Source organism: Solea senegalensis, linkage group LG9 (genome assembly GCF_019176455.1).
Source record: "Solea senegalensis isolate Sse05_10M linkage group LG9, IFAPA_SoseM_1, whole genome shotgun sequence".
NCBI lineage: Eukaryota > Metazoa > Chordata > Actinopteri > Pleuronectiformes > Soleidae > Solea > Solea senegalensis.
This window is the reverse complement of record NC_058029.1, coordinates 1,886,318-1,911,219: the sequence shown is the minus strand read 5'-3', so window position 1 is coordinate 1,911,219 and position 24,902 is coordinate 1,886,318. Positions and strand designations below refer to the sequence as shown.

The following is a 24,902-nucleotide window of genomic DNA, read 5'->3' as shown; positions in this document are numbered from 1 at the left end:
ACAAAAAAAGGACTGAGTATTCTTTTTACACACTTTGGCGACTGGTAGGGCCTCCAGAGTCCCAAATTGAAGTATTAAAATGATTAAAAAGTTGATTTTGCATAATATGTCCCCTTTAAAGAATATTGCTCCTCCTGCGTTTTGAAAATTGCTGTAGACCGTATTGCGATTTCGAGAAGAGGGAAAAGTTATTTTGGTTTGTTGTTCAAATGGTTGAAGCTGTAATGATAATACTTAAAAGTAGTTTAAAGTTCACACAGCTAAACTATACGCTGTAATTTTAGTACAGACATTTTACCCACTTAATAATGTTACGTTTCCATGTTGGCTTTTGTCAATAGTATGCAATCACTGAAGCACATATTGTAAAATAAATAAATAAATCTTAGGTGCTTTTCTTTGGAGAGGGCATTGTTCATGAGAAGGGTTTTGTGAGTTATTACTGTGCTCAACAGCAGAGCAGCAGAAATTGAAAATGTTATCCTCAGAACAGCAGTGCACACTTTTCCTGTTGTGTTTCCAGGAAGTCAGACTTAAGTACCGCTGCTGACCTCCTGGTTTCTCTGTTGCTACTGTATTTCTCAGACCAGGTGAATAAACTCAGTAAAAACACTGAGCAGTTTATGGCAGATCATCATTGTGCAAGGGATATGTTACTCCTTTGTCAATATATGAGAACAGACTGTGAACCTAATTCATTTATGATTTTTGTGATATTCTTATTCGATAGGTTTATTCATTATTTAAGCATTTTAATGAGCGAAATAAACCTTTTTTGCTTTTTGAAGGACCAAAAGAAGAAATACATTATATATGATTAAAAAAGAGAGAAACTGAAAGAGGTTTCATAAATTGTAGTTCATAGGTGGACAAACTATCTGACCCGATTAAAGAAAGCTAATTTATATATATATAATAAATTCAACATTCAATTTATATTATGCCATTTATATATACACAATTGTCTTTACTGCCAGTTATGTAGCACCCTTTTAGCACAGTTTGAATGGTTATAGTATACTTGACATTTTCACGAGATATACTGTCTGTTTGATAAAACAATGATCAATTTATTATTTCATTTTCTTCTGAAAGACGGGGAGTGGTGGAAACTATATACAGTGGAGCCGGCTACTGGAATCTGTTCAAATGAGCACGCTCTCTGTGGTATTTCAGCTATGAAAGACAAAAGAGTGGAAGAGAGATTCAGTCTATTGTGGAACAAGCTTACTGTTAATGTCATGATTCATGCTGAACACTGGAGTGACCGCTGTCCAGACAAGAGATGCTTTTGTGCGGGTCAGACATCGCTGCTCTGTGTTACCAAGCACCACAGGGGGATGGACATCCACACATTAACTGTATAAATACGTCATATCTTAATACACAAACCAATTTCTCACCTCAAATGATCTTAAAACTGCGTTCCGGGACACCGAAAAATATTTATTTTATTTATTTATATGAGAAACGGCCTCTAAATTTTCTGGCCCAGCATTTTTTATTCTGCTGTAGTTTAAAAAGCACTTGATTTTCTCTGTGTTTATTTTATCATTAGCAGGGTTCAGCTAACAGTAGCAGATAATGTAAAAAAAAAAAAACATTCTGTTGTACGTATTCTGTTTTCGATAAATGTCAGATGACTGAATGACATGTGATGTGCATTTTGAGTTTGGAAACGTTACTCATGGGTTATTATCTCAAAAAAGTATCGGGACAAAAGAATATTGTTACAGCCCTAGACAAAAACATCATCTTTTTTTCTTTTTTTTTTCACAAATAGTTGTACATTTCATCAGAGAATGAATGAATGCAGCATCTAAAACTTTCTTTCACCGCATGTGTTTGTGGAAAGCGTTGCATGATGTTGCACAGCCAGATTTAGGAATTCAAGTCCCAACAGAGGCGGCTTCTGTATGTGTTAAACCCCACTGAATTGCTGAGTGACACAAAGGCAAACACCTGCTGCCTGCCAGTCAAGACAGGTGAAAGGTAATTTGAGAACACTTCAGTATGGGGCACATTTAGAGCATGCAAATGGACTGGAAATAAAATGCACAAAACACAGCTGAGCAGGTTTAAAGTTAATGTTACCTCAAGCAAAGACTTATTGAGCTCAAGACGAGAAACGATGCATGCAATTGACTGTACAGACACACACAGTAGCTGCTGTGACCACAGTTACAGTAAATATTTGTTCAGCAGTGGACATTACTCTTACTCATTATGACTAAAACCCTCACTGTAGCACTGGCTCCTTATCTATAACACGTGTTCCATCTGAGCACAGTTAGACAGGTTTATCTGACGTGAATTTAAATAATGCAAGTTGGGAATGTTGAATGAACACCGCCACCAACACTCAACAGAGGGATGACGAGAGAGCAAATGATCTTATTGGGAATAAATGTACCCCTGTGAAAAGTCCACAACCTAGAGAACCACTATGACTAATGACTGTAAGCGCATTGTTAATTGTCAGCTCCGACATGTTCAGGCGAGTGATCATTTTCATCACCATTGACAACCTCTTTTACATTACAAAGAATATTTAACAGTGCAGTTTCAAATTCACTCAAGCAATCCACTGATTCAGGCGATAAATCACTGTGACTTTGTCTGTCACAGTGTGTATTTTCCTTCTCCTGGGGCCGAGCTCCAGGCACAAACCAGTGTCCCAGAAAGCTACAGGATGATAAATTCCAGATGGTGATGTTAAAGGTTTGATTTTTTTTTTACCTACTTTAAAGTAAAAAAAAAAAATCACTGAGCCCACTTTAAAAAAAGAAATACATAGCCTTGAGGCTGCATCTGTTTAAAGAAACTCCCCCTCGGAACACAGAGTCTATGTTTCTACATCAGTATGTAACTGTGTTCAGTGTGAAAACAGGTACACATGTGTTGTCCAGAGGAACGTGTTGGCTTATTCTATCGACCAGTGAGGTTCAGAGCTCAATCTGTGGTCACACACAGAATGTTTGGTCGGGAAACGTTCCAGCAAATAATCATTGTGAATTGAAACCTTGTTGTCTCCTTCAGACTCGTGAAGCCAACCATGCTGGGGACCAGATGCAAGCAGAGCGGAGCAGCAAGACGGCCAGGACACTGAACCACGTGGCGCTGGGAATCGGCCTTGGTTTCTTTATCCTCTCCATTGTCTTCGCGGGGGTTTTGGCATCTGACTTTTAAATTTAAATCAACTGCAACAACCTTTCCCATATTTTTTACTCCCTTTTTTCATTCTACATTCAGGTGATAAGACAATATCAGGAATGTTACTATGTCAATGCAAAGAGGGGTTTTTTTTCCACCTGATCGTGTTAAAGCCATTTGGAAAGTGATAGACATGAGTTCCATCACTATCACTATCAAGTAGATCATTTATCAACTACTTTACACAAATGTGTTCATATTTCTTTTTCTGTCTTCCTTTTTTTTGCTCTTCTACCACAAATGCCGTCTGTGTGTGTTATACAAAGAGGTTTTTTTTTGTTGTTTTTTTACATGTTTGGGTCAATTTACAAAGGAGTATTCACTTTCTTAATTTCCAGAGATTTGTCTGGTTGTATGAACGATGACGGAAGGAAAAATGCTGCCTTATCAACACAATTTGTTGGCTATAGATATGCACTAACACCCTCTAACCCTCTTAGAAGTACATTAAAATACTAACAGGGTAAATAACCCACAGAAAGAGAGATTGGGACGCTCTCCCTGAACAAGTGAAAGTATAAAGTTGCCCGTGCGCTTGTCTGTCATCAGAGGATCTGTGATTTGAGGGAAGGCCTCCTCTTTATTCCGGCTGAACAGGAGCACTCCACTTCTCACAACGTCAGCAGAAACTAAGCAACAGTGGAGCTGAAGCTGGAGCTGAATGGCTGACGAAGCCACTTTATTAATCAGTGGCTGTGCATATGTGTCGTGAAAGCTGAATATCTGTGTCTGCTTTTCGTAGAAGTAGCTGAAAGACATTTTTTACTCTGTACCAGATTTCTTTATAAATAAAAGCCTGTTGAAAGGGGAAAGAACACACAGGTATTTGTGGATTCATTTTAATCTGACCAGGGTTTGTCACGGTACATAAAAACTAGGCATGTGTAAAAACAGCAGCACCTTGTGTTTTAAAGAGTTAGTAAAATCCCAATTTAGAGCATTGAAATATGTGTGAAATAAGAAGCTGTTCACTTGCGCTTGCATGTCTTCTTTTGTGTTGACCTAAAGTTTACAACTGTACCCCCCATCTGTTCTATTTTTTTTATAAACCCTGTCTGCAAGAGAATCATCACATGATGAGAAGAGACATCAAGGCGGCAGTAACAGAGCATGAAAAAAGTCTCTTCCCCAGCAAATCTCAACAGGAAGTGAGGAGGCAACGTGAGAGACACACTGACAGACGAGGATACCCACAAAATACGGAGGTAAAACAATCAACGGTGACTCATTGTTGGGTCACTTGCCCTCATTTGCCCTCATATGGCATGACACAAATGAGTATAGGTTGTGTTGAGAACTGCAGGTTATCATTATTACACATTTGTCATTTACAGTGTCATGAGCAGGACCACAAGAGTGTGGAGGAGAAGAGGTGTCACTTCACTGTGTTGATCAGAAAGCACCTTTTGTTTCCAGTCAAAGCACATCACATAGCAGTCATTGCGTCACATGATTTCCTGTAAAAAAAAAAAAGCCTGGAGAAATATCCGCATTGTGAAAGAAATGAGAGACTGAGTTCTGCTTTTGTTTGTCTCGGTTAGCTGCTCTTCTTCACGCGTCCCTTCTGTATTTAGTGTCCACCTCAAATACAGTACATGCTTTAATATTTTTCTTCTTTTCTTCATTTGCCCCCGCCACCTTCATTCCTCCTCATCTTCATAACCCCTTTGTAATTTCAAACCTTGCCTTTCTTCCTTTCTTTCACAGCTTTCATTCTTATTGCAGGTAACCTAACTCTCTTTTTCCCTTTGCAGTCAAAGCATGGCGTGTCATTTGATCTCTGACATGCATACCAGAGAGTTTTTCTGACGACCATCGCTTCCTTGGACACAATTGAATGTGCTGCAAGAATGTGGGAGGGGAAACACTGAAAATAAAGGCTCTGTTACCTGTTCTGTGTAACAAACACAGAACAGGTAACGGAGTTACAACTCCACCACAGAGTCTCCTCTTCACACTGTACGTGCCTCTATATCATCAACCACAATGGTCGGTGCTGTTACTCTTTAAAAGGACATGATTGTTTTATCACTATTCATACCAGCTCCCCATCAGTTGTGTTTATAAGGTTGGTATTTGACCTAAAGATTATTCAAAATGATTAAATTGTCTAGTTCAAATGCCGTCTTTATGGCGGCACCAGGACCAATTTTGACATAAAGTTGAATTTAAAGGGTGTTGAAATTGAAGAGTCTATAAAACTGAAGTGTTTGGGACCACAAACTTACATAGAACATAGCTCATTGAAATCAACCCGCAAGACACACTCTCTCTGAATATGTGTGTGTATGATGGGTTGCAGGTGTGTGTGAATGACTGATTGTGGGTGTGAGTGTGTTTGTAGAGGAGCTGATTGGTCCGTCACGAAAGGTTCCAGCATAAGAGGCCCTGATCATCCCAGCTTTCCCTTAAACCACTTGCAGCCAGGCTGTCATGAGGATTTCTGATTTGTGCTTTAAAATGTGTTGCTGTTGCTCAGGGTTTGGTAGTTTCTCTTCATGTTGTGTCCAGGTTTTCCCTTGACCTTGTTGTAAAACACAGATCCCATTTTTGGAGCATAATCATGTTTCACAGCTGAACCAGAGTTTATTTTTTTCTCTATGCACTTTCACACTAACACATTGACTCCAACCTGCAGACTCACACGTCCTACACTCGACAGGTGCTAGAAACCTACTTTTCAGTTTATTATTTATTTTCAGTGTGAACACACAACCCGCCCATGTGAAATTATGTTTTAAAAAGTGGAACAGGAACAGGCTTTTGAGCTGCAAAAAAGCTCATCACAGGCTTGTACATCCATCTTGACAATACATATTTAATGATATCCACAAGTGTCGTGCATGTGAACTATTTCTGATTCTGATCTGCAGAATGTCCTGTAAAAAAACCCCCAAAAGACATTACAAACAATAACATTTGAGTAACACTGTTAGAGCCATTGCATATGAACAGCCACAGAGTTTGGACGCACTTGTTTGTGACCAACATTGTGTTCCTGATGCTCTTAGAGCAGGGTTTCTCAATCCTGGTCCTGGGGACTCCCTGCTGCCCTGCATGTTTTAGACGTTTCCTTGCTCGAACACACCTGATTCACATAAATGGCTCGTTATCAGGCTTCTGTGGTGCTTGCTGATGAGCTGACCGTTTGAATCAGGTGTGTTGGAGCAGGGAAAGCAGAGGTGGGTGAAAACATTTACTCGCATTGCTGTAATTAGGTACTTTTTTGTATACTTGTACTTTTTACAGTCATTTATAAAAAATGTGTAGTTTTGTGGGAAGTATACATCCATAAAAAAGTAAAAATTGTTCACCTGAATTGAAAAAAATTCAAATAAAATTCACAAACTGGAAACGTTGGCAGTGAATGATGAGCACAGGTCAATTGGTGCTAATTAAGGTCCATGAGTGAGAGAGAAAGTTAAAGCATTTGTGACCTTTGACCCATTTAACTGATACATTATGTTTAGATATTTTATTTTGTCAGCACTTTAATTTGTAAAGGTTTGCAAATTGACAGTGAGATGTGTGTCCATTTGTGTCCTTACTGCACAACACAAGAAAGAACATCTTTGTTAAAAAGGTAAATTTTACTCTGTAAATTTTAAACAAGCCACTTTTTTTTTACTTTACCTTGAGTATATTTTGAGACCAGTACTTTAACTTGTACTTGTACTTGTAAAATGTTACCAAAATAGTAGTACTTTTACTTGTGTAGAGTATTTTAGTACTCTTTCCACCTCTGCCCAAGACCAGGATTGAGAAACCCTGTCTTACAGGGTCAATTATGTGGCTCTACTGCCCCCCAGTGAAAGTGAAATGTAACTGGACACAATGGGGAATGCATTTTATACTTAAATTAATTTCTGAGAAGTTTTGAGTTTTCTTGAACAAAATGTGAGTAAAACAAGGAGAAATTCAACACATTTATTCTTGAAAGTGGTGAAATAGTGAGTGGTTAGTACAGGAAGCGCAGCATGTGGTTGTAGTGGACGTGTAGGATGTGTCATACAGTATAAGGAAACTGCTCATATTACACCGCTCATTTTGAGCTGGAACTGATGTTTGGAATTATTCAGTTCACCCCGAGAAGAACACACATAATTTTAACAGCTCCGAGCACATGACTGAATTTTAACTACCAGAAAGACAAGAAAAATGTAATGTATAGAGATGTTACTGTATCAACACCACATGGCTACAATAGATTCAAAATGCTTAATTTGGTTTGCAAGAACAACAGCGGAGCTTAACCTGATTAACACCAATCAATTGTTGTATTTTACGATTTGGACCACGTAAATACGTATATTACACTGAAGGCCATAGTGAGAAAAGACAAGTTATTACTTTAACATATACATACAGTATCACGTGCCATGTTTATTGTACATTTAGGCAATATTTACATACTTCATTCTAATCGTTTTCACTACGGGATCATGACCTGGAGGCTGAAAACTCTTGTCAGCCACTTGTCTTGAGTGTTTTATAATAAATACACAAAACCAGCTGACATAGCATGTTGGCATTATATGCTGCACACAGATTACACCCGGACAAAAGGAGAGGAGCAGGAAAGGGACACAGAGGGATGAAGTTGACAAGACAATGCTGTATTTAACTTTTCTCAATGCATACATATGTGCAACCAAAAGCAGAATCTGTCCCAAAATGGCATCTCCTTTGCAGGATTTACATGTTTTTTGAACAGAAAAATGAGAATTCACTAATGAAGAAGAGATGGAGAGGAAGACTTTTCTCTCTCTTTTTTTAGTAAGAGCGAATTGCAGGAGGGACGTGAGCGCAGTCCTGTTCATCCAGGGAGGTGTCGATTACAGGACGGTATTCCAGAGTTACCTGTGAATGGACAAATATAAAAAAGGTATATATATTAATATGACAGACACCATTACCCTTTAAAGTCAGAGAACACCTTGCGTACCTTGCCAGTCTTTGGGTCCACATAGGACATAGTGTGTTTCCTCCAATGCTGATCGAATGGCTTCTTCTCCTGACCCTGCACAGGCTTTGAGTAGTCATACTCATCAACACGGTCCTGAAATTTAGTTAAAAGACATCATGTCAGACAGAGGAGTGGCTCCAACCAAAGATGAGAAGTTACACTTACTGGTTCTACTCTTACTTTGTATAGATACAAAGTAAGAGCTGGATAAAATTACAGCAGAACAGAGGGTGGTCTATTTAAAATGATAAAACATGAGAAGAGAACACCTGCATTGACAGTTTGTTAACATAGTTCAAACTAACCTTGAAGTCTTCTCTAGCGTGAGCTCCCCTGCTCTCCTTTCTCTGCTCAGCACTGTGGATGGTCTGAACAGCATTCAGCATCAGATTCTGCAGCTCCAAGGTTTCAACCAGATCCGTGTTCCACACGATGCCTGGACAAGACGAGGGAAGGTAATTTTTTTAATTTATTTTCTAACCTGCCGTGACTCCTGAAACTGTTTTTCAGATCAGAACACGTGGAAGTGTAAAACAAGTTTGGTCTACCTCTGTCAAAGGTCTTGAGGTCATCCATAGTCTGATAAATGGCATCCATCTTATCACATCCCTCCTTCAGAACAGAGCCAGTACGGAACACTGCAGCATGAGCCTGCATGGTCTGAATAGAGAAGAAGAAAAAAACATCACATTTCTATACCTGGCAACTTTGTTAAGGCCTAAGAGAAGAAGACACTAGATCTACACCGGCCATGAGAAATTGTGATGTTTGTTTGGCCTTGCGTGTTTACCTTCTGCATGTTGAGCCTGATCTCAGAAGTTCTCAGGTTTCCGTTGGCAAACCGAAGCTTGTCCAGGTTTGCAACTGACTCCTCTCCTGCATTTGACTTCAGAGGGGACAGTTTCTCTCCTAAAGGTAAAACAAAACACCTGTGTCAGCAGATAAAATCAGTGGCACAGCTTCAACATTTTCAACTGTTGAGATAAACTGTCAAGTTTATCTCTACATCTAAATACGCCGAGGAAATGTAAAAGGATATTTTCAATGGTCCTCACCAGGTTTGTGTTCCTCTGCAATAGTGAGGGCGCAGGCTCTGCCGAACACAACCAGATCCAGCAGGGAGTTGGCACCCAGTCTGTTTGCACCGTGGACACTGGCACAAGCTGCCTCACCACAGGCATAAAGACCAGGAACCACCTTGTCTTTTCCATTAGAGTGTGTAATCACCTGTTAGGGAAAAAAAACAAGCAAAGTAGCTAACAGGTGAGGAGATAAAAATGTGAGGATGCATACAGTACAAGGGGACAAATGTAACCTACCTGACCCTTGTAGTTTGTGGGGGTTCCACCCATGTTATAGTGAACAGTGGGCAGGACAGGAATGGGCTCCTTAGTGACGTCAACTCCAGCGAAGATCATGGCGGTTTCCGAGATGCCAGGCAGTCGTGAGGCCAGCTGCTGAGGAGGCAGGTGGTGAAGCTGCAGGTACACATGGTCTTTCTCGGGACCGACACCCCTAAAGAATAACGACAAGAAAGACATTAGCAACAGCAACAGCAACAGCAGCAGCATCATCATTATAAATGCCCGGTAATTTGTGGTTCCATCAACTGCTGATCACAGCTAATGCTAGGAGTTACTCCACTGAGATAGCACCAAAGTCTGTGTCACCACAAAAGGATATCAAGGCACTACTTGATGATGTGAATAAAGAGCACCAATAGCGGCGGATATAGGGTTGCATTTTTCTGGAATGTTGTGGTTTCCTCATCAGTCCAAATACTCCACTTCTTTGGGAAGTGGGAAGGACACTTCAATCCCACGATTTCTAAGCGTATGCTTTCATTCGATAAAACTGTCTCCATTGCACCAACTCAGATCTAGCTTTTATTCGATTTGTCGACTTTTCCAGCTTCCTCAAGCAAAAGAACTTTAATAAGACATTCAAAAACTCTCAACTCTTTGTGCAAATTGAAACTGCATTTTTAATTACATACCTGCCCTCTCTGATCTCTATGGTCATGGAGCGGGACACAACGTCTCTGGAGGCCAGGTCTTTGGCGTTGGGTGCATAGCGCTCCATGAAGCGTTCTCCCTCACTATTGATCAGGATCCCACCTTCACCACGGCAACCCTCTGTGATCAGGCAACCAGCTCCATAGATCCCTGTACAGATTGTTGTGTTAAAACCACCATCTGTCCTGCTCACATTTCACTACACATCATGCAAGAATGCTGAAATCACATGGATGTTCACACCTGTGTTAGAGTTCACTAAATTTGTCTTTGGGATTAAGTGGGCACACATTATTCCTCCTGGTTACCATGGTAAATTAAACTTGGCATTAAACAGGCAGTTTGATCAAAATGTTGCAAGAGTGGTTAAATGTCAAAGAGTTCTCTTTGCAATAACAATAACTGAAAAAATAAAGAATGATATAATAGCTTTTCAGCTATTTTAAGGATTCAACTACAGAATTACTTTGCAACTTAGGTTTATTGTTTTTTCTTTTTCCTCACCAGTGGGATGGAACTGTACAAACTCCAGATCCTGACAAGGCAGGCCAGCTCTGGTCACCATTGCATTTCCATCTCCTGTACTGGTGTGGGCAGATGTGCAGCTGAAATAGGTTCTTCCGTAACCCCTGGAAGAAAACGGGTATTTGTTTAATGAACAAGGAAACATGGTTTAAGATGTACATATGTGAATACATAACAATAGTCAATAACATATGTATATTTGTTCTGTTTTGTTGAAGAGAACAACAAGAAAGTGGCCTACCCAGTAGCAATGACAGTATTCTGAGCTCTGAAGCGGTGAATAGATCCGTCCTCCATGCATAGAGCAATCACTCCTTTGCACTCTCCATTTTCCATGAGCAGGTCCAGGGCAAAGTACTCCACAAAGTAGCTGGTGTCATACCTTAGTGACTGAACAGACAATAGAGGGCAGATGTACAAATGCATTTTGGATAGAATCAAAATGATTATTTTAAATATACAATGACAGTGAGAAAGGACCAACCCGTCCATAAAGTGTATGCAGCAGGGAGTGCCCTGTCCTGTCTGCTACACAGCAGCAGCGGTGAGCCTGGCCACCTTTTCCATACTTAAGACTCTGACCTCCAAAGGCCCTCTGATAGATCTTCCCTTCTTCAGTGCGGCTGAAAGGCATGCCAAAGTTCTCCAGCTGCAAAAGGAAGAAGCAATATGAACTCTGATGTCTGATTCTGATCTAGAGAGTTGACATCTAGTCTTCAGTTTGATTCAGTCAATTCTAGACTTGAACAAAACTAGGAAACACATATTTATAATGAGCTAACAGTTTTAACTTTAGTATCAAATTAATAAATCAATTTTGCTTTTATCAGAAAAAAAAGTCAGAAAACAATATGCCTTTTTACTTTTGACAAATCATGAATATGCATCTTTTAAAGGCAGTTCTAGTGAAGTTATTGAAGAAAAATGCTGTATTTACAACACTTTTACCTGTTGATATTTACTGACTATTCAGTGGCAGGAAATCTGAGAATCCAGATGTTTTCTATGAGGTATACTCTATAACAGTATCATGTATATTCTGATTTACTTATTCAAATATATTACTCAGTATTTACCAGCTAATGTCATTATTGTGCATCTACAGTACGAGATAACTTACCTCCACTACGGCTGCAGGAGCCTGCTCGGTCATGTAATGAATAGCATCCTGGTCCCCCAGCCAATCAGATCCTTTCACTGTGTCATAGAAATGCCACCTCCAGTCGTCCTGCTCCATGTTCCCCAGAGCTGCATTGATCCCACCCTTCAAAACAAGTCAACATCCACCAATTCAATAAAAGAAGAAATGGTCCCATTCTGATGCAGACTGTTTTACAGTTGAAGCCTTAAAACAAAGTTTTGTATTAATTCCACTTTGGCAGAAAGATTTGTGTCTTCCAAAACTATGCAGACAAACTTAAATTAAACTTGTAGCTGTACCTGTGCAGCGACAGTATGAGACCTGGTGGGGAAGAGCTTGGTAACACAGGCAGTATTGAAGCCAGCCTCTGACAGGCCGAAAGCGGCTCTAAGACCTGCCCCTCCAGCTCCTACCACCACAGCATCAAACTCATGATCCACAACTGGGTACTGGGTAGAGATCTGCATACAAAGAGGGAGAGACAATATTGTAATTCTTCATTATTAGTCATTTTCAAGCTATATCAGACATCTGGGCCCAGACATTCTCCAGAAATGGTGGTTCACATTCAATTCAAATCAATCCCCGGAAGTTGTGTCCCATGTAGCTTTAATTAGCATCAAAACTCAATTGATATTTATTTGCCCACTGTGGGCAATTGTAAACACATAGTGGTCTGTAGAGCTGACCAAGCTTGCGATTTACAATAAAAGGTTCATTCTGGGATAATGAAAAACAGGTCATACAATAATATAATAATAGTTAGGAGCTGATGGAGAATCTCCACAACAACATCTATGGACAGACAGTGTCCAGATATATAGGCCCCCCCCTCTGCATAAAAGAGCTCTGGTGGCCGATTTCATGCAATCCCGTTATGCAACACTTCTAACACTTCTAGGCACCTTTTTCAAGTGCCTACAAACAACCTATATCCTATCATGCATCAAATACAGCTTTAATGACACTCACATCGTCTGATACTTTGGCATTATTCTTCTTGCCATAGATGGAGAAGTGAAAGTTCCTGGAGCACTGGACTGCAGCACCTGGGAGCTGGAAGAAAAAAAAACAACAAAAGTGGAGTGAATAAGATCATAAAAAAAGGCAAATTACCTGGAGAAAACAAAGACTGCATTTGTTACGTTATCTGTTACGTCAGTTCCGATATTAAAGGCGTGCTAAATCATGTATAGCTTTGCGATTTTTCTGGGTCTTTATGGGTTTTTAATTGTTTATTATCATCATTATTATCAACTACACTAACCGAAAGTTGCCATTAAAGTTACGTTATACTGCTCGTTCACAACAGCAGCAGTAGTTGTTATCCACAAGGGCAACCGAGGTGACTGTGGTAAACAAATGTTAACGTACAGCCTCCTACGTTGACATTTCACTAAAAACGTTACTTGCAATATTTAACGTGAAGCAAACCAAATTGGTTAAACAACATAGAACGCTTTTGTTCGACTATGAAATAAAGTGAATTAGCATTTTTTTCCCATGGTGTCACATTGAAACACCCACAGCTGCACAAGTTACGAAACCCAGAATGACGGTTACGAAAGCTGAAAACACATCATCGTTCAACCTTTCAGCGTTCAACCTTTAAAAGGTTTTAGCAGTACACCAAAAGGAGCGCGTATAGATGAGTTAAATGCTTAACATTTAATAAAAACAACTCACTGCTTTTGTTTTAGATAATGCCCTCCGGGAGAGAATACGGGATGCAGCACGGACACTCGCCATGTTGTCACTTCAGAGGAAGTACGAAGGAGGAATGATATTCGCCTGCATCGGACAATACCACTCCTTAACAGTAGGGGTGTCTCTTATGTCACACACAATTATTTTTAACTTAAATGATGTTGAAGTGTTTCCTAGTATACACACCGCGTATTATAAGTAAGTAATAAATCCAAACAAACGTTATATTACTTTAATATACGCAGATAATGTGATTTGTATATAGGAGGATTCACATGAATCGCCCTCGGTTGGTGTAGCTGGACTGCTAAAGCGTTGAAATTGTATAAGCTGAGCGAGGAGGAATACAACTGACCTAGACTCGTATTTCAAGGTGAGACACAGCTCCATATATTTACTAGACGTACACTGACATGGTGTCGGCTTTACAACGCTGTCATTCTCCACGCTACGTCAATATGGAATAATACTTTGAACATGACCTAGCAAGGGAAACGTTAGCTAGTATGTTAGCTCATAGCTAGCATTATTGTGGTTAGCCGGAGCTGTCAAACTTTCAGCTCACGATTGACTGATTTGATGTTGGAACCTGACACAGCGCTTTAATAAGTGCAAACAAGCTAACTGTTACATGTCCACTTCTAGTTTGTGCTTACAAAATCATCCCTGAAGGCATCTCTCACACACCATCCCAATATAACATATTTACAACATAAGTACATAGTTCTATATCCATGGTTCTCAAAATGTGGTACGCGAGCTTCCCCTGGTAGTACTTGCGGGAACATCAGAAATACTGTTCTACCAGGGTATGTGATCAGAGTGGCGCTGGGGAATTTTGACTGGAGTGCGTAAATACAAAATAATAATGAATTAAATAATAATAATTAGAGTCACCTTATCGCTCACTCTATCTTAATCTAATTTCACTATACCAGTGTTTGAAGTATATGTGAGGAAGAAGATGATGATGAGCGGGCAAATTATCTTATTGAGAATAAATCTGCCTCCTGTGATAAGTCTGTAGCATTGTTGATAACGGTGTTACTTCAAGAGCTCAATATTTTTCAGGTGGTACTTGGTATAAAACGTCTGAGAACCACTGTTCTATATAATAGTGAAACTTTGATACCAGAAAGATTAATTATGGACAAAGTATTGTGGAAGGAGATAGCCAGGAAACAATAAGTAGTTTTAATTGTTTCAATAAGAAGACTGTTATTTCAGAAGCACCATTCAGACTGCGTTGTAGTTTCTGAATATTTATCATCTTTCACACACTGAAAATGTTCTCTGTGTATATGAATGACAACAGCCTCCATGAACAACTTGAATGACCCACCCAGATGGAACATCCAACCACACGCTAGAGGAAGGGGGGCGGGGGCTGGTGATGGCAACCAATGGAACTATGCGCTGCTGGTCCCTATGCTGGGACTGGCTGCATTTCGTGAGTTACACAAGTAGATGCATCTACACCTTTTGTGTGTGTGGATAAGATAACAGATGTTGTGTAATTTATAGATTATGCAAAGAATGCTTGAATTGGGTCAGACACTTTAAAAAATGTTGTTTAATAAAAACACAAACATATTAAAGTATATGGAAGCATATCACCAAATTCAGTTTTGGTTGCCCTATGTGAATAAAAATAATGCCTATATATTCATCTGGAGGTTTTGTAAATTCCAGTTAAAAAGTCTTTAACCCACTGGGTTAACCCATTTTTACAATGCAACAAGTTCACTGGAAACCTTTTTATATATCCTGTACTTCATTAAAGTCAGTGTCATTTTTATAAGAAGTTCATTTCCTTGTCTTATCTACCACCACCCCATTAGGTTGGATCTGGACCAGGGAGTCTCAGAGGGAGATCCAGAATGTCAGAGCTCAGTATGACAAGGATGTGACCAAAATAAAAAATGAAATGGAGGCACAATACAGGGAGACACTGACAGAGAGGAGCAAAACTGTTGCTACACTAGAACTACAGTTGGAAAAGGAGAGCCAGAGGGTGAAAGGCTACAGGGAGGCCATGATCTCACAAAACCAGCAGCTGATGAAACAACGGAAACAACTACAACAGGTTAAGTCTTGTCTTGCTTCCAACCAACCAGCATTTTCTATAGTTATCCACCTCTCATAAGTCAATTTTTCCATTTTTTCTCTCCATGACATGTACTATGTATAAGGAAAGAGAGACCTTGGAGGAAGAGAAGCAAAGGCAGGTGAAGTCTGGTGCTGCAGGCACTGTGCTGCATCGTGCCCTGGAGCGAGAGCAAGACTGGTATCAGCGAGCCTTGGCAACGCTAAAGGAGTTAGAGGGTCAGCTTGTTGAACGCCAGAATGCCTACTGTTCCCGCATTCAGCCTCAAAAACAGCGGCGGGAGATGGAGAGGAACATGCTTCTCAAGGTTGTTAAAGACCCTATTGCAGCAGAAGTAGATCTAGAGTCTGACCTGGTGGATATTTTTGAGAGAGATACACACTGTGCTGAGCTGCTAAACACGGACAAGAGGAAGAATGGAAGCCTCATGTGGGTTTATCTTAAGTACTGGCAGCTGCAGGTCACTGTCCAAAAACACAAAAAAGCAGAGGAAGCCATATTAGGAGGGAAAGTCCAGTTTGACACAAAGTGACAAAGGTTGGCTGGTGTTTTTCATTTGACTGGAAGAACATTGAAAGTATGTGGATCAGGAATGGAACATGAATCTCATGATAACAATGTTAAGGAAACACAATGTAAACTCAACAAGATGATGTACAGCATGTTATTGATCTAATTTAGCATTCTGAAATACAAAATCACAAAAACTTTAACTTAATTTTAACTGTGGGAAAACTGTATGTGCAGTGGTACTAATTATACAGAAATATACAGATCCAATTGCCTGTCATCAGGAAATTACAAAAATAATTCAAATTTTAATAAATAAAACACTATATCAAAGCAAAACAGCAACAAAACACACTGTCACCATCAATAATACTATGTTCACATTTAATTTATTGCTATGGTATGTGAGGATACTTGCTATCAGTTTTTTCATGGACTGTTGTGGGAGAGTTTTTAGTGTCTCATAACTATCAGGGATGAAATGGGACTATTTCAGGTGCATGTAAATTTAAATAAGGGAAAAGATCACACAGGATTGTGCTCAGCACTGACATGTTATTGCATTAAAGGAAATTAAATCAAATCACACTTTATGCATGTAAATAAATGACTATCTGACAATGCAATATTTTTATTAATTTATTAATAATATTCCTTAAGTAATTAAGTGTTTTCTTATTTTTGCCCATAACTTAGTGAATATGTACTGTAAATACATAGTGCAAGCCTTTATATATATATATATTTAAAAGTGTTTTTTTTCCAGGTTGTTTATGTTTTCTGTGCTAATGTTGTGAACACCAGTTTTGGCATCCCCTCAACATGTGTTTCCACAAGGGGTTGCTGTCACTGAGTTAGTATATTGTAGAATGATTATCAGTTTTGCAGTCAGTGCAAGCTCATCACATTCATCCATCCATCTTCTACCGTATGTGGGACGCTGTGCCAATCTCAGCAGACCAAAATTTTCGAAATACACAGAACCACAGTACGATCCATTTCACCTTTCACTGTTTGTTTTCCTGTGACGTAAAGGACAACAGGAAACTGATTCCATACACACTAGCTTGTAGAGAAATACAGTGCCATCTTTGGAGGCGGAATCAGACATACAGGTGATTTTCTCCACATTCATTACGTAAAAGGTAAACTACGTCCGATTGTTTTACTCAATGAATTTATTGCTTACACTTTCAAATGTACAGTAAGATTCTTACAAACTGACAAACAGTTAAGCAATATCAAAAAAAAAATAACAAAGATGTCTGGCACCAACAGCTCTAAAGACTTCTTATCCACACATACATAGTATAGCACTTCCCAAGTGTAAATGACAATGTATTGGTTTTGATAGGTTATGTTTAAGGAACCCATTTCATTCACTAAACAACAGCCTGAACAAACTATGCTCTACATGAGTGTGTAACTGAGTGCACCAGTGTCAAACCAAAGGTCCTCAAACACAGCTTCATTAACTGAACCAGGCAGGCCTTTTCCTGGGCCTCTCCACTATCCTCTTGTCTTCGTCTTGCTGACTTGGCAGCTCACCCTCGTAGAGCACAACAGTCTCCACAGCTGGTGCCTTCAATGGGCCTCCTTCCAGTGCCTGAATCTGCTGACGGATCAGACGAGTCTCCTTGCACACCTTAGCATAACAAAAGCCACACATGATATGTTTCTCCTTCAAGTGGCCACACTCTGGACACGGCTCGATGTTATTCTGAGAGAGAGAAAGACAAACTACAAATTAAAAATACGTCAAGACACCACTGGCATTTATAAACTGCAATTTCTTGTCAATATATACAGCAATACTGACTTATGGCTACTAGTTGTTTTCTTGTAAACTTAATTATATGATTCTTGGCCAACTTCTATTCAGATGAACCACTCACTATAAAGTGTGTGGATTATTGTGCTGATTAGAGGTGTATCTACATAACTTTTCAGAACTAATACAAACTATGTGAACAAGGAAGTATGCATTATCATTCGTATGAGGGTGGACTGAGGATGTGTATCCATGTTATTTTAACATTATGCACACACATGTGAATGCTTAAACAATGGAGATCTTATTTTTCTCCCTAGAAAATGTGACAAGTTTGATGTTTTTCCAAGTCTTTTGACGCAAGATAAAGTAGCAGTGGTTAGTAATGCAAGTAGAGATAGAGTAAGGTAATAAAAGGCTTATTTTTATATTCAGCACCATGATTAACCAGGATTATTTTGAATTGTTTTATGAAGAGCAAGAAACCAGTGAAACATCTTATTTTGGTCACCTATTAAGAACTCTTTTAATATTTTTCTTTAGTAAATTGCAGATATCAGTATTGAACATTTAGCAGAACTAATCTTAGGCTTTCCAAATATTTCTGCAGTAAGTGATGAGGGAAACAATACTCTAGCAATGGTTAACTTGACGGATGTAGGCTCTCTTGATGTGTAGTAGTTCTTCATTTTCACTGTACCTTGACTTTTATCAGTTTACTCTCAGCTCTCCTTCTGGTGCGATTGACCTCTATGGTGCGTCTTTTCTTGGGCGCTGCCATCCACAAGATGCTGTCCATGATACCAGGGATCTGCTCCTCCTGCTGATGTTCTTCCTGGTCCACCTGAGGCTGGAGCTGAGGTAAGAGGCTGGAGCCACTGACTGCCAGCGCTGGAGCTGCTCACAGGGCACAGCGAGGAAAAAGCACCTTTACCTTCAACTCTTCATTTGGCAAGTTTCGCTAGAGCTGCGGTCGGTAAACTCACCCAAATGTCGGTCTAGTCCTGCCGCCTGAAGAAGTCTGCTCTCAATACGGAGCAAAGACTGTCTGAGACTGTGCACTAACGTGGCTAAATTCATGATTTTAACTGTAAACACGTTTCCTCTCCTTACATGTCAAACAGATCGGTCACTGAGGTACTTCCGCTACGTCACTGAAAAGCGACACGTCAACTTCTTCTCTTTTATTACCAACAGATTAGACTGGTATTGGCGTCTTTTACTGCCACCCTTCGATGGAAACTGGAAACTACATTTATAGAATAGTATGTGTTTTTTTTTCTTTTTTTTTTAGGGCTGAAACGATTACTAAATTAATCGTCAGCTATTTTTTAAAAATTGATTTGAGGGTTCTTTCAAAATTAAAACAAGTTTTCTGACTTTTGAATTCTTAAATTGAATATGTTCTGGTTTATTTGCGCCAATATAACTAAGAAATAATTAAAATTGAATAATTTTTGATTTGTGGACAAAACAAGACATTTGGGAACATCATCATTTTCAGGTTTAAAAACACAGATCACATTTTTCAGCATTTTCTGACATTTTATGGACAAAACGATTACTCGATCAATCGAGAAAATAAATAATCTATCATCATGTTTATTTTTTCCCCTTTCTTTCCCCCATTACTGCCTTTGTTTAGCATAATAATAATTATAAATAGTACAACAATTACAATTATTTAGTGGTCCCATAACATGGAAATTGACAATGTATATATATATATATATATATATATATATATATATATATATATATATATATATATATATATATATATATATATGTATATATGTATACACACAGTATATACAGTATGTATATATATATATAGTTAGCAATAAATCAATAGAAATTACAGCAAAAGCGTATAGACTAAAGAGGTTGAGTCTTCAGTTTGTTTTTAATAGATATCAATGCTTTGATCTGCCTGCAGGCTGATAATAATAGCAATAATAAAAATAACCCAACAAATTATACAACTGTGACTGTCCCCTCTATATCAAGTCATATGTTTTTATGAGATACTGACATTTTCCCTTGAAAAATGGCAACAATTGCATGCAAATTTGACTGAAAATATACAGACTAATATGATGAATGACTATTCCTCCAAGGAATGAGTACTATTAAGGTTTTATATTGAAAAAAAACGTATTTTACATTACATTACATATCATTTGGCATACACTTTTATCCAAACCGACTTACAATAAGTATGTATGTTCTTTTGGTGAAAACATTATTGTACTGAAACCAGACACCATATATTATCCTTATGATTGTAATGTGCATAGGCTTCTGTGTGTACTGAATGTGACCTTCCATCTATTATCCTGTTATCCTGACATTCTCATATAGGGGGCAGTATACACACTGACGTTGATTTTCAAGTCTCGGGTTACTCAGAGTAGAAGAAGAGGAACAAGATGGCGGAACGAGGCTACAGTTTCTCTCTCACCACATTTAGGTAAAATTTCTTAAATTGTAGTGAAATAAATGAATGTACCCGAGCATATAACATGTGAGTGCTCTCATACAGTGTACTTTTACATAATTTCGATTCAAAACAAAAGAAATATACGCAATATTTTCAGTTTTAACATAGGAACCACGGAAGTTTTTGTGAGCCGCCGCTATTGATGCACTGTCATTGCCGGGTAGTGCAATGAATCGGCCACCGTCAACTGTTAGCATGGTGGCTAACAGGCTTTAAATTGAAACAACCTCGTGTTGCATGTGTGTTCTGATATCGATAACAAAATCAAGTTAATGTTTCGTGTGGAGCCGATGACTGAACATTGTGAAACAGATGGGCCTTAACATGTTGAAGATAAATATACGCCGAGCTAGCGCCAAGTTAGCTCCCGTGAGTCAGCTTTTGCTTTCAGTTTCGCCTTTGTTGTTTGCAAACGTCGAACCAGTTTTTCAAATTAAAGCCACTATTGTGTTCATCTAGGCACATTTGTAATCCATTAACGTCCCGCATGTTCTTCCCGCAGTCCATCTGGGAAATTGGTCCAGATTGAATATGCCCTGGCAGCGGTAGCAGCCGGAGCTCCCTCGGTTGGCATCAAAGGTACATGCACGTCTGGAAATCAGTAGATCATGTTTTGGAATTAAATTGAATCACTATCGTTACAAGTCTGTAGCCTTGTCGATATAGAATGTGACATATTTAAAAATACTTCTCAGGGAGTTATACGCAAACCACATAGCTTTTGGTAGGAGTGTTATCGGATGATGGATAAGTGTGAACTTTTTGTTTTATCCACTAACTGAAGATTCAATTCTGGAAAATGTATTTTTATTTTCAGTTTTGTAATGTATGCAAACAAGTCATAAGCTAGGTTTTTATTCAAATATATGACAAAATTTTAACTGATTTCCACATTATTTGGTGGTGCTATAATCTGAGTCTACACAGAAGGATAACAAGATGCGACTTGATGACATAAATGAAAGGGACCAATAGCTGCTCATATATGGTGACTTGTTATTCCATCAGTTCATCACAGCATTTGCTTCTTGCGTTAATTAAGATTATGTTGTGATTTTCTCATTAATCCACACTCCTCTCGCCTAATCAGTCTGCAGTTTCTGCTATTTTTCCACTACAGCAAAATGCAGAGTGGGAGGAACATTTCAGTTGTGATTGTTAAACCTAAAGTTTCCATTGCACTCATTCACATCTACCTTTTATTGCTTCATGAACCTTTCCTCTTCCCTCAAGCATAACAACTTAAATGTGAAATTTCAAGAATGTATCAAATTTTCTGTTTTGTAGTTTTGTGATATTTTCATTGATTTTTCAGCTTCAAATGGAGTTGTCTTGGCAACAGAGAAGAAACAGAAGTCTATCCTGTATGATGAGCAGAGTGTCCATAAAGTGGAGCCCATCACGAAGCACATAGGCATGGTCTACAGTGGCATGGGGCCAGACTACAGGTAGGGGTTTGTGTTCTCTCACAAATCAGTTTTCATGCGTTGTGGTCATTTGAATGGAATGTGTCTTTTGTGCAGAAGAGAACAAACGTCCTTTGGTGCTTTAGCTCAGTTTTTTCATATGTCGTCTTGCAGAAAACCAAATGAATTGTGTCCTCCTTGCAGGGTCTTAGTGCGACGAGCCCGTAAACTGGCACAACAGTACTTCCTGGTTTACCAAGAGCCAATTCCCACTGGTCAGCTTGTCCAAAGAGTGGCCTCTGTCATGCAGGAGTACACACAGTCTGGGTGTGTATTAATTATTACACATTTATATGTATATGCTTGTATGTGCACTACTTTTGAAAATATGTGTATTTAACCAAACAGACTGAGAATATTAAGGATGATTATGTCTTGTTTCCTCCACCAGTGGTGTGCGTCCATTTGGCGTGTCATTGCTGATAGCTGGGTGGGATGAGGACCAACCTTACCTGTTCCAGTCAGACCCCTCTGTATGTTGTGTTCAAGCACTCATTTTGCATATCATTATTTACTGTTTTCCTTAAACCTCAGATATATCTAACATTTTATGATTTAGTTTTTCTGACAAATCTATCCTGAATAATATACTGCTCATTTTTGTCCCGGATAAACTGGTAACTTTACACTCCTAAGATACCACATTGTTGAGTACAGTTGTGTGTGATATACACAATATTAAAAATATAGCAAGTCCCCTGTTTTCCAAATAGAATGTGCTTAATAATTACACATTTAATTTGCTGTAGAAAAATAACCAGCATGATTGAGTAAAGCTAATTATGGTGCTGAGCTATAGATGTCACCAGCCTCGTTAAAGGCCATATGTTGCATTTCATTTTATGTTTCTGCAGTATTTTAATGCAAAGATCATACTCTCTCTCTCAATAATATGCTGTGTGTCAGAGCTATTAAAATTGTGCTGGTGTAAACATTTTGTTTTTTTGAATCGACAGGGTGCATATTTTGCTTGGAAAGCCACGGCCATGGGAAAGAACTACGTCAATGGAAAAACATTCCTCGAGAAAAGGTACAAGTCCACAAATAATCGTGTCGCAGCAAATGTATAGATGTGAGTAATGATATGAGCTGAGGCTGATACATGATACATAGATGAGAGTAGAGAGATGACCCATTTTTTTCCTGATTCAGGTATAACAATGATCTGGAATTGGAAGACGCCATCCACACAGCCATCTTGACACTGAAGGTATATTCTTATTATTATTGTTATACATGGGGCATTGGAGTCTATGTTGGAGTGTGTCTCCTTTTTATTAACAGTCATCTCTTCTGTCTCTTTGTGTTACAGGAGAGTTTCGAGGGTCAGATGACAGAGGAGAACATTGAGGTGGGGATCTGTAATGAAGCCGGCTTCAAACGACTCTCCCCAGCAGAAGTGAAAGACTACCTGGCTGCCATTGCATAAATATGCCCTGCATGGTGTGGAGCTCTCTGGCCACATTTCAAGATAAAGACGCAGCAGTGAGTGTAGTAGCCAATAGTCACATGCCAGATTACTGCAGTAAACACCTAACTTCACTATATTTTAGACACTGGAAGCAATCAGACCTCATTACTTGGTGGTGTGTGTGCAGCTAATTCAGCCACAATTCCCAAAAGCGTAGACCAAACTTGAGTGGCAGTGAGATGCCAGACTCGTACCAGTACTTATTAGTATATTATTATACATGTGTAATGTGACTGTTGGCTACTGTGCATATGTAAAGAAATGTGGCCTCTGAGTGAAGTCTCAAGTCTTCCATTGAATCCTTCAATTTTTTTTCTCTTCACATGGTAGCACCAATAACTTCAGTTTATAAATGAAGACCTGTTTCAGTGTATTCAACATTTAAAATTATCACCATTGATAACATTGACAAATTAATCTGGTGTGAAGAATTAAATGGAAACAAGGCTGTTTGAGGCCATTAGGAAAATCCCGTGCCTCACGTGAGGAAGTATGAAGGATACAATGAAACATGAGATTTTACTGTCAGGGTCTGGTTGTCTGTACAGCAGTTTTACACGGTGTACCCCTTTTTTTCAGACTAGAACAATTCTAGGGTTTGTATTTTCTCTTCTGTAACCCATTGTATTCAAATAAAAGACAATGGGATAATTTTGACTTTTTTGTTATTGCTTTGCTTTGAAAATAACAGTTTGCAGCCACTTCACTTCATTTTTGAATGTATGAACCATGGTAATGCTGGTCAGGTCATGTGATACATCTTCAGTCACATTCCAATTGCTTAATTTCCAGCCAAATGTATATCAAATACCTGGACCTTTAGTGTAAATATTGGTTGTTTGATTAGTTTCAGACATGGAAGTATCAGATGCTGGTAGGTGGATTTTGGTGTGAATCTCAATTTCATAAACATTCTAGGCCAGAGCTTCTCCAAACTTCCAAGTGTTTATGGCTCAAAGTCTGCAAAGTTTGACCCATGCCAAGATCATCTTGTGCAACATAAGATAACTCAAGTTTTCATTATTTTTTCACTATTAATAATCGTAAATGATAATCTGTTATTGGAATTATATGAACATTTCATGTCTGGATTATCCTGTCCCAAATATTTGGGATTTATAGTATTGCCATAATGGTCAAAATCTACTTTAAACTAAATTAACACACTGAAATCACTTTACCTTTTGTTTAGAGACAAACAGTGGTATTTTATGTAAAACTGAGTGTGTTTTTCTAAGAAGATGTCATTGTATCCCTAATCTTTATATTGAAAACTAGAGAATAATTTTGATTACCATGTTTGCCTTTTGTTTGTAAACGCAACACACATTTGAATACAAATGTTGTCTGACTAATATTAAACATTTTAACCCGTTTATTTATACTTCTACCCAAAATATTTACGAAAATTGGAAGAAATGTTGGCCTAGTCGACCGTCGCTTTAATGATCAGTACTCCTCGATTGTGTTCAAACATCATGAAGGACAGCTTACCGTCTTGTGTGTG

At 38.8% G+C, this 24,902-nt stretch overlaps 4 protein-coding genes across 5 annotated transcripts; 2 read left to right on the top strand and 2 right to left on the bottom strand.

Annotated features, from left to right (window-relative positions):
- Positions 1-7,126: 7,126 nt before the first annotated feature.
- On the bottom strand, positions 7,127-13,640 carry sdha (succinate dehydrogenase complex, subunit A, flavoprotein (Fp)). Its single transcript, XM_044033572.1, has 15 exons — positions 13,547-13,640; positions 12,833-12,916; positions 12,160-12,321; positions 11,840-11,983; positions 11,204-11,368; positions 10,961-11,109; positions 10,699-10,823; positions 10,176-10,344; positions 9,499-9,694; positions 9,235-9,406; positions 8,970-9,088; positions 8,728-8,839; positions 8,485-8,615; positions 8,159-8,272; positions 7,127-8,073 (listed from the first exon to the last, which is right to left on the bottom strand). Exons 1-15 carry the CDS (start codon positions 13,607-13,609, stop codon positions 7,987-7,989), a joined length of 1,992 nt encoding a protein of 663 aa, XP_043889507.1. The 5' UTR covers positions 13,610-13,640; the 3' UTR covers positions 7,127-7,986.
- Positions 13,641-13,662: 22 nt separating this feature from the next.
- Positions 13,663-16,772, top strand: ccdc127a (coiled-coil domain containing 127a). 2 transcript variants are annotated; one of them, XM_044033574.1, is made up of 5 exons: positions 13,663-13,679; positions 13,833-13,940; positions 14,883-15,017; positions 15,409-15,653; positions 15,760-16,772. In XM_044033574.1, the coding sequence occupies exons 3-5, from the start codon at positions 14,888-14,890 to the stop codon at positions 16,204-16,206; spliced, it is 822 nt and encodes a 273-aa protein (XP_043889509.1). In that variant the 5' UTR covers positions 13,663-13,679; positions 13,833-13,940; positions 14,883-14,887; the 3' UTR covers positions 16,207-16,772. The 2 variants fall into 2 exon arrangements, with proteins under 2 accessions (XP_043889509.1, XP_043889508.1); XM_044033573.1 differs by lacking the exon at positions 13,663-13,679 and having other exon boundaries at positions 13,695-13,940.
- A 571-nt stretch (positions 16,773-17,343) lies between these two features.
- On the bottom strand, positions 17,344-19,115 carry mrpl32 (mitochondrial ribosomal protein L32). The gene is made up of 3 exons (XM_044033577.1): positions 18,942-19,115; positions 18,656-18,852; positions 17,344-17,904 (listed from the first exon to the last, which is right to left on the bottom strand). The coding sequence occupies exons 1-3, from the start codon at positions 19,033-19,035 to the stop codon at positions 17,656-17,658; spliced, it is 540 nt and encodes a 179-aa protein (XP_043889512.1). The 5' UTR covers positions 19,036-19,115; the 3' UTR covers positions 17,344-17,655.
- A 1,231-nt stretch (positions 19,116-20,346) lies between these two features.
- Positions 20,347-24,052, top strand: LOC122774386 (proteasome subunit alpha type-2). Its single transcript, XM_044033575.1, has 8 exons — positions 20,347-20,428; positions 20,961-21,037; positions 21,774-21,906; positions 22,069-22,191; positions 22,316-22,397; positions 22,881-22,954; positions 23,077-23,134; positions 23,237-24,052. Exons 1-8 carry the CDS (start codon positions 20,388-20,390, stop codon positions 23,351-23,353), a joined length of 705 nt encoding a protein of 234 aa, XP_043889510.1. The 5' UTR covers positions 20,347-20,387; the 3' UTR covers positions 23,354-24,052.
- The last annotated feature ends 850 nt before the right edge of the window (positions 24,053-24,902 follow it).

Excerpts from the sequence above, each read along its gene's own strand:
- LOC122774386 (XM_044033575.1), top strand. The coding sequence starts at position 20,388 with ATGGCGGAACGAGGCTACAGTTTCTCTCTCACCACATTTAG. Across the intron at positions 22,192-22,315 it reads CAGGAGTACACACAGTCTGG|TGGTGTGCGTCCATTTGGCG; the intron begins GTGTGTATTAAT and ends TTCCTCCACCAG. Across the intron at positions 22,398-22,880 it reads TGTTCCAGTCAGACCCCTCT|GGTGCATATTTTGCTTGGAA; the intron begins GTATGTTGTGTT and ends TTGAATCGACAG.
- ccdc127a (XM_044033574.1), top strand. The coding sequence starts at position 14,888 with ATGAACAACTTGAATGACCCACCCAGATGGAACATCCAACCACACGCT. Across the intron at positions 15,018-15,408 it reads GCTGGGACTGGCTGCATTTC|GTTGGATCTGGACCAGGGAG; the intron begins GTGAGTTACACA and ends CCACCCCATTAG. Across the intron at positions 15,654-15,759 it reads AACGGAAACAACTACAACAG|GAAAGAGAGACCTTGGAGGA; the intron begins GTTAAGTCTTGT and ends ACTATGTATAAG.
- mrpl32 (XM_044033577.1), bottom strand. The coding sequence starts at position 19,035 with ATGAATTTAGCCACGTTAGTGCACAGTCTCAGACAGTCTTTGCTCCGT. Across the intron at positions 18,853-18,941 it reads AGGACTAGACCGACATTTGG|CTCCAGCGCTGGCAGTCAGT; the intron begins GTGAGTTTACCG and ends CCCTGTGAGCAG. Across the intron at positions 17,905-18,655 it reads GTAAACTGATAAAAGTCAAG|AATAACATCGAGCCGTGTCC; the intron begins GTACAGTGAAAA and ends TCTCTCTCTCAG.
- sdha (XM_044033572.1), bottom strand. The coding sequence starts at position 13,609 with ATGGCGAGTGTCCGTGCTGCATCCCGTATTCTCTCCCGGAGGGCATTA. Across the intron at positions 11,110-11,203 it reads TGCATACACTTTATGGACGG|TCACTAAGGTATGACACCAG; the intron begins GTTGGTCCTTTC and ends TTGTCTGTTCAG. Across the intron at positions 10,824-10,960 it reads AATACTGTCATTGCTACTGG|GGGTTACGGAAGAACCTATT; the intron begins GTAGGCCACTTT and ends GTTTTCTTCCAG.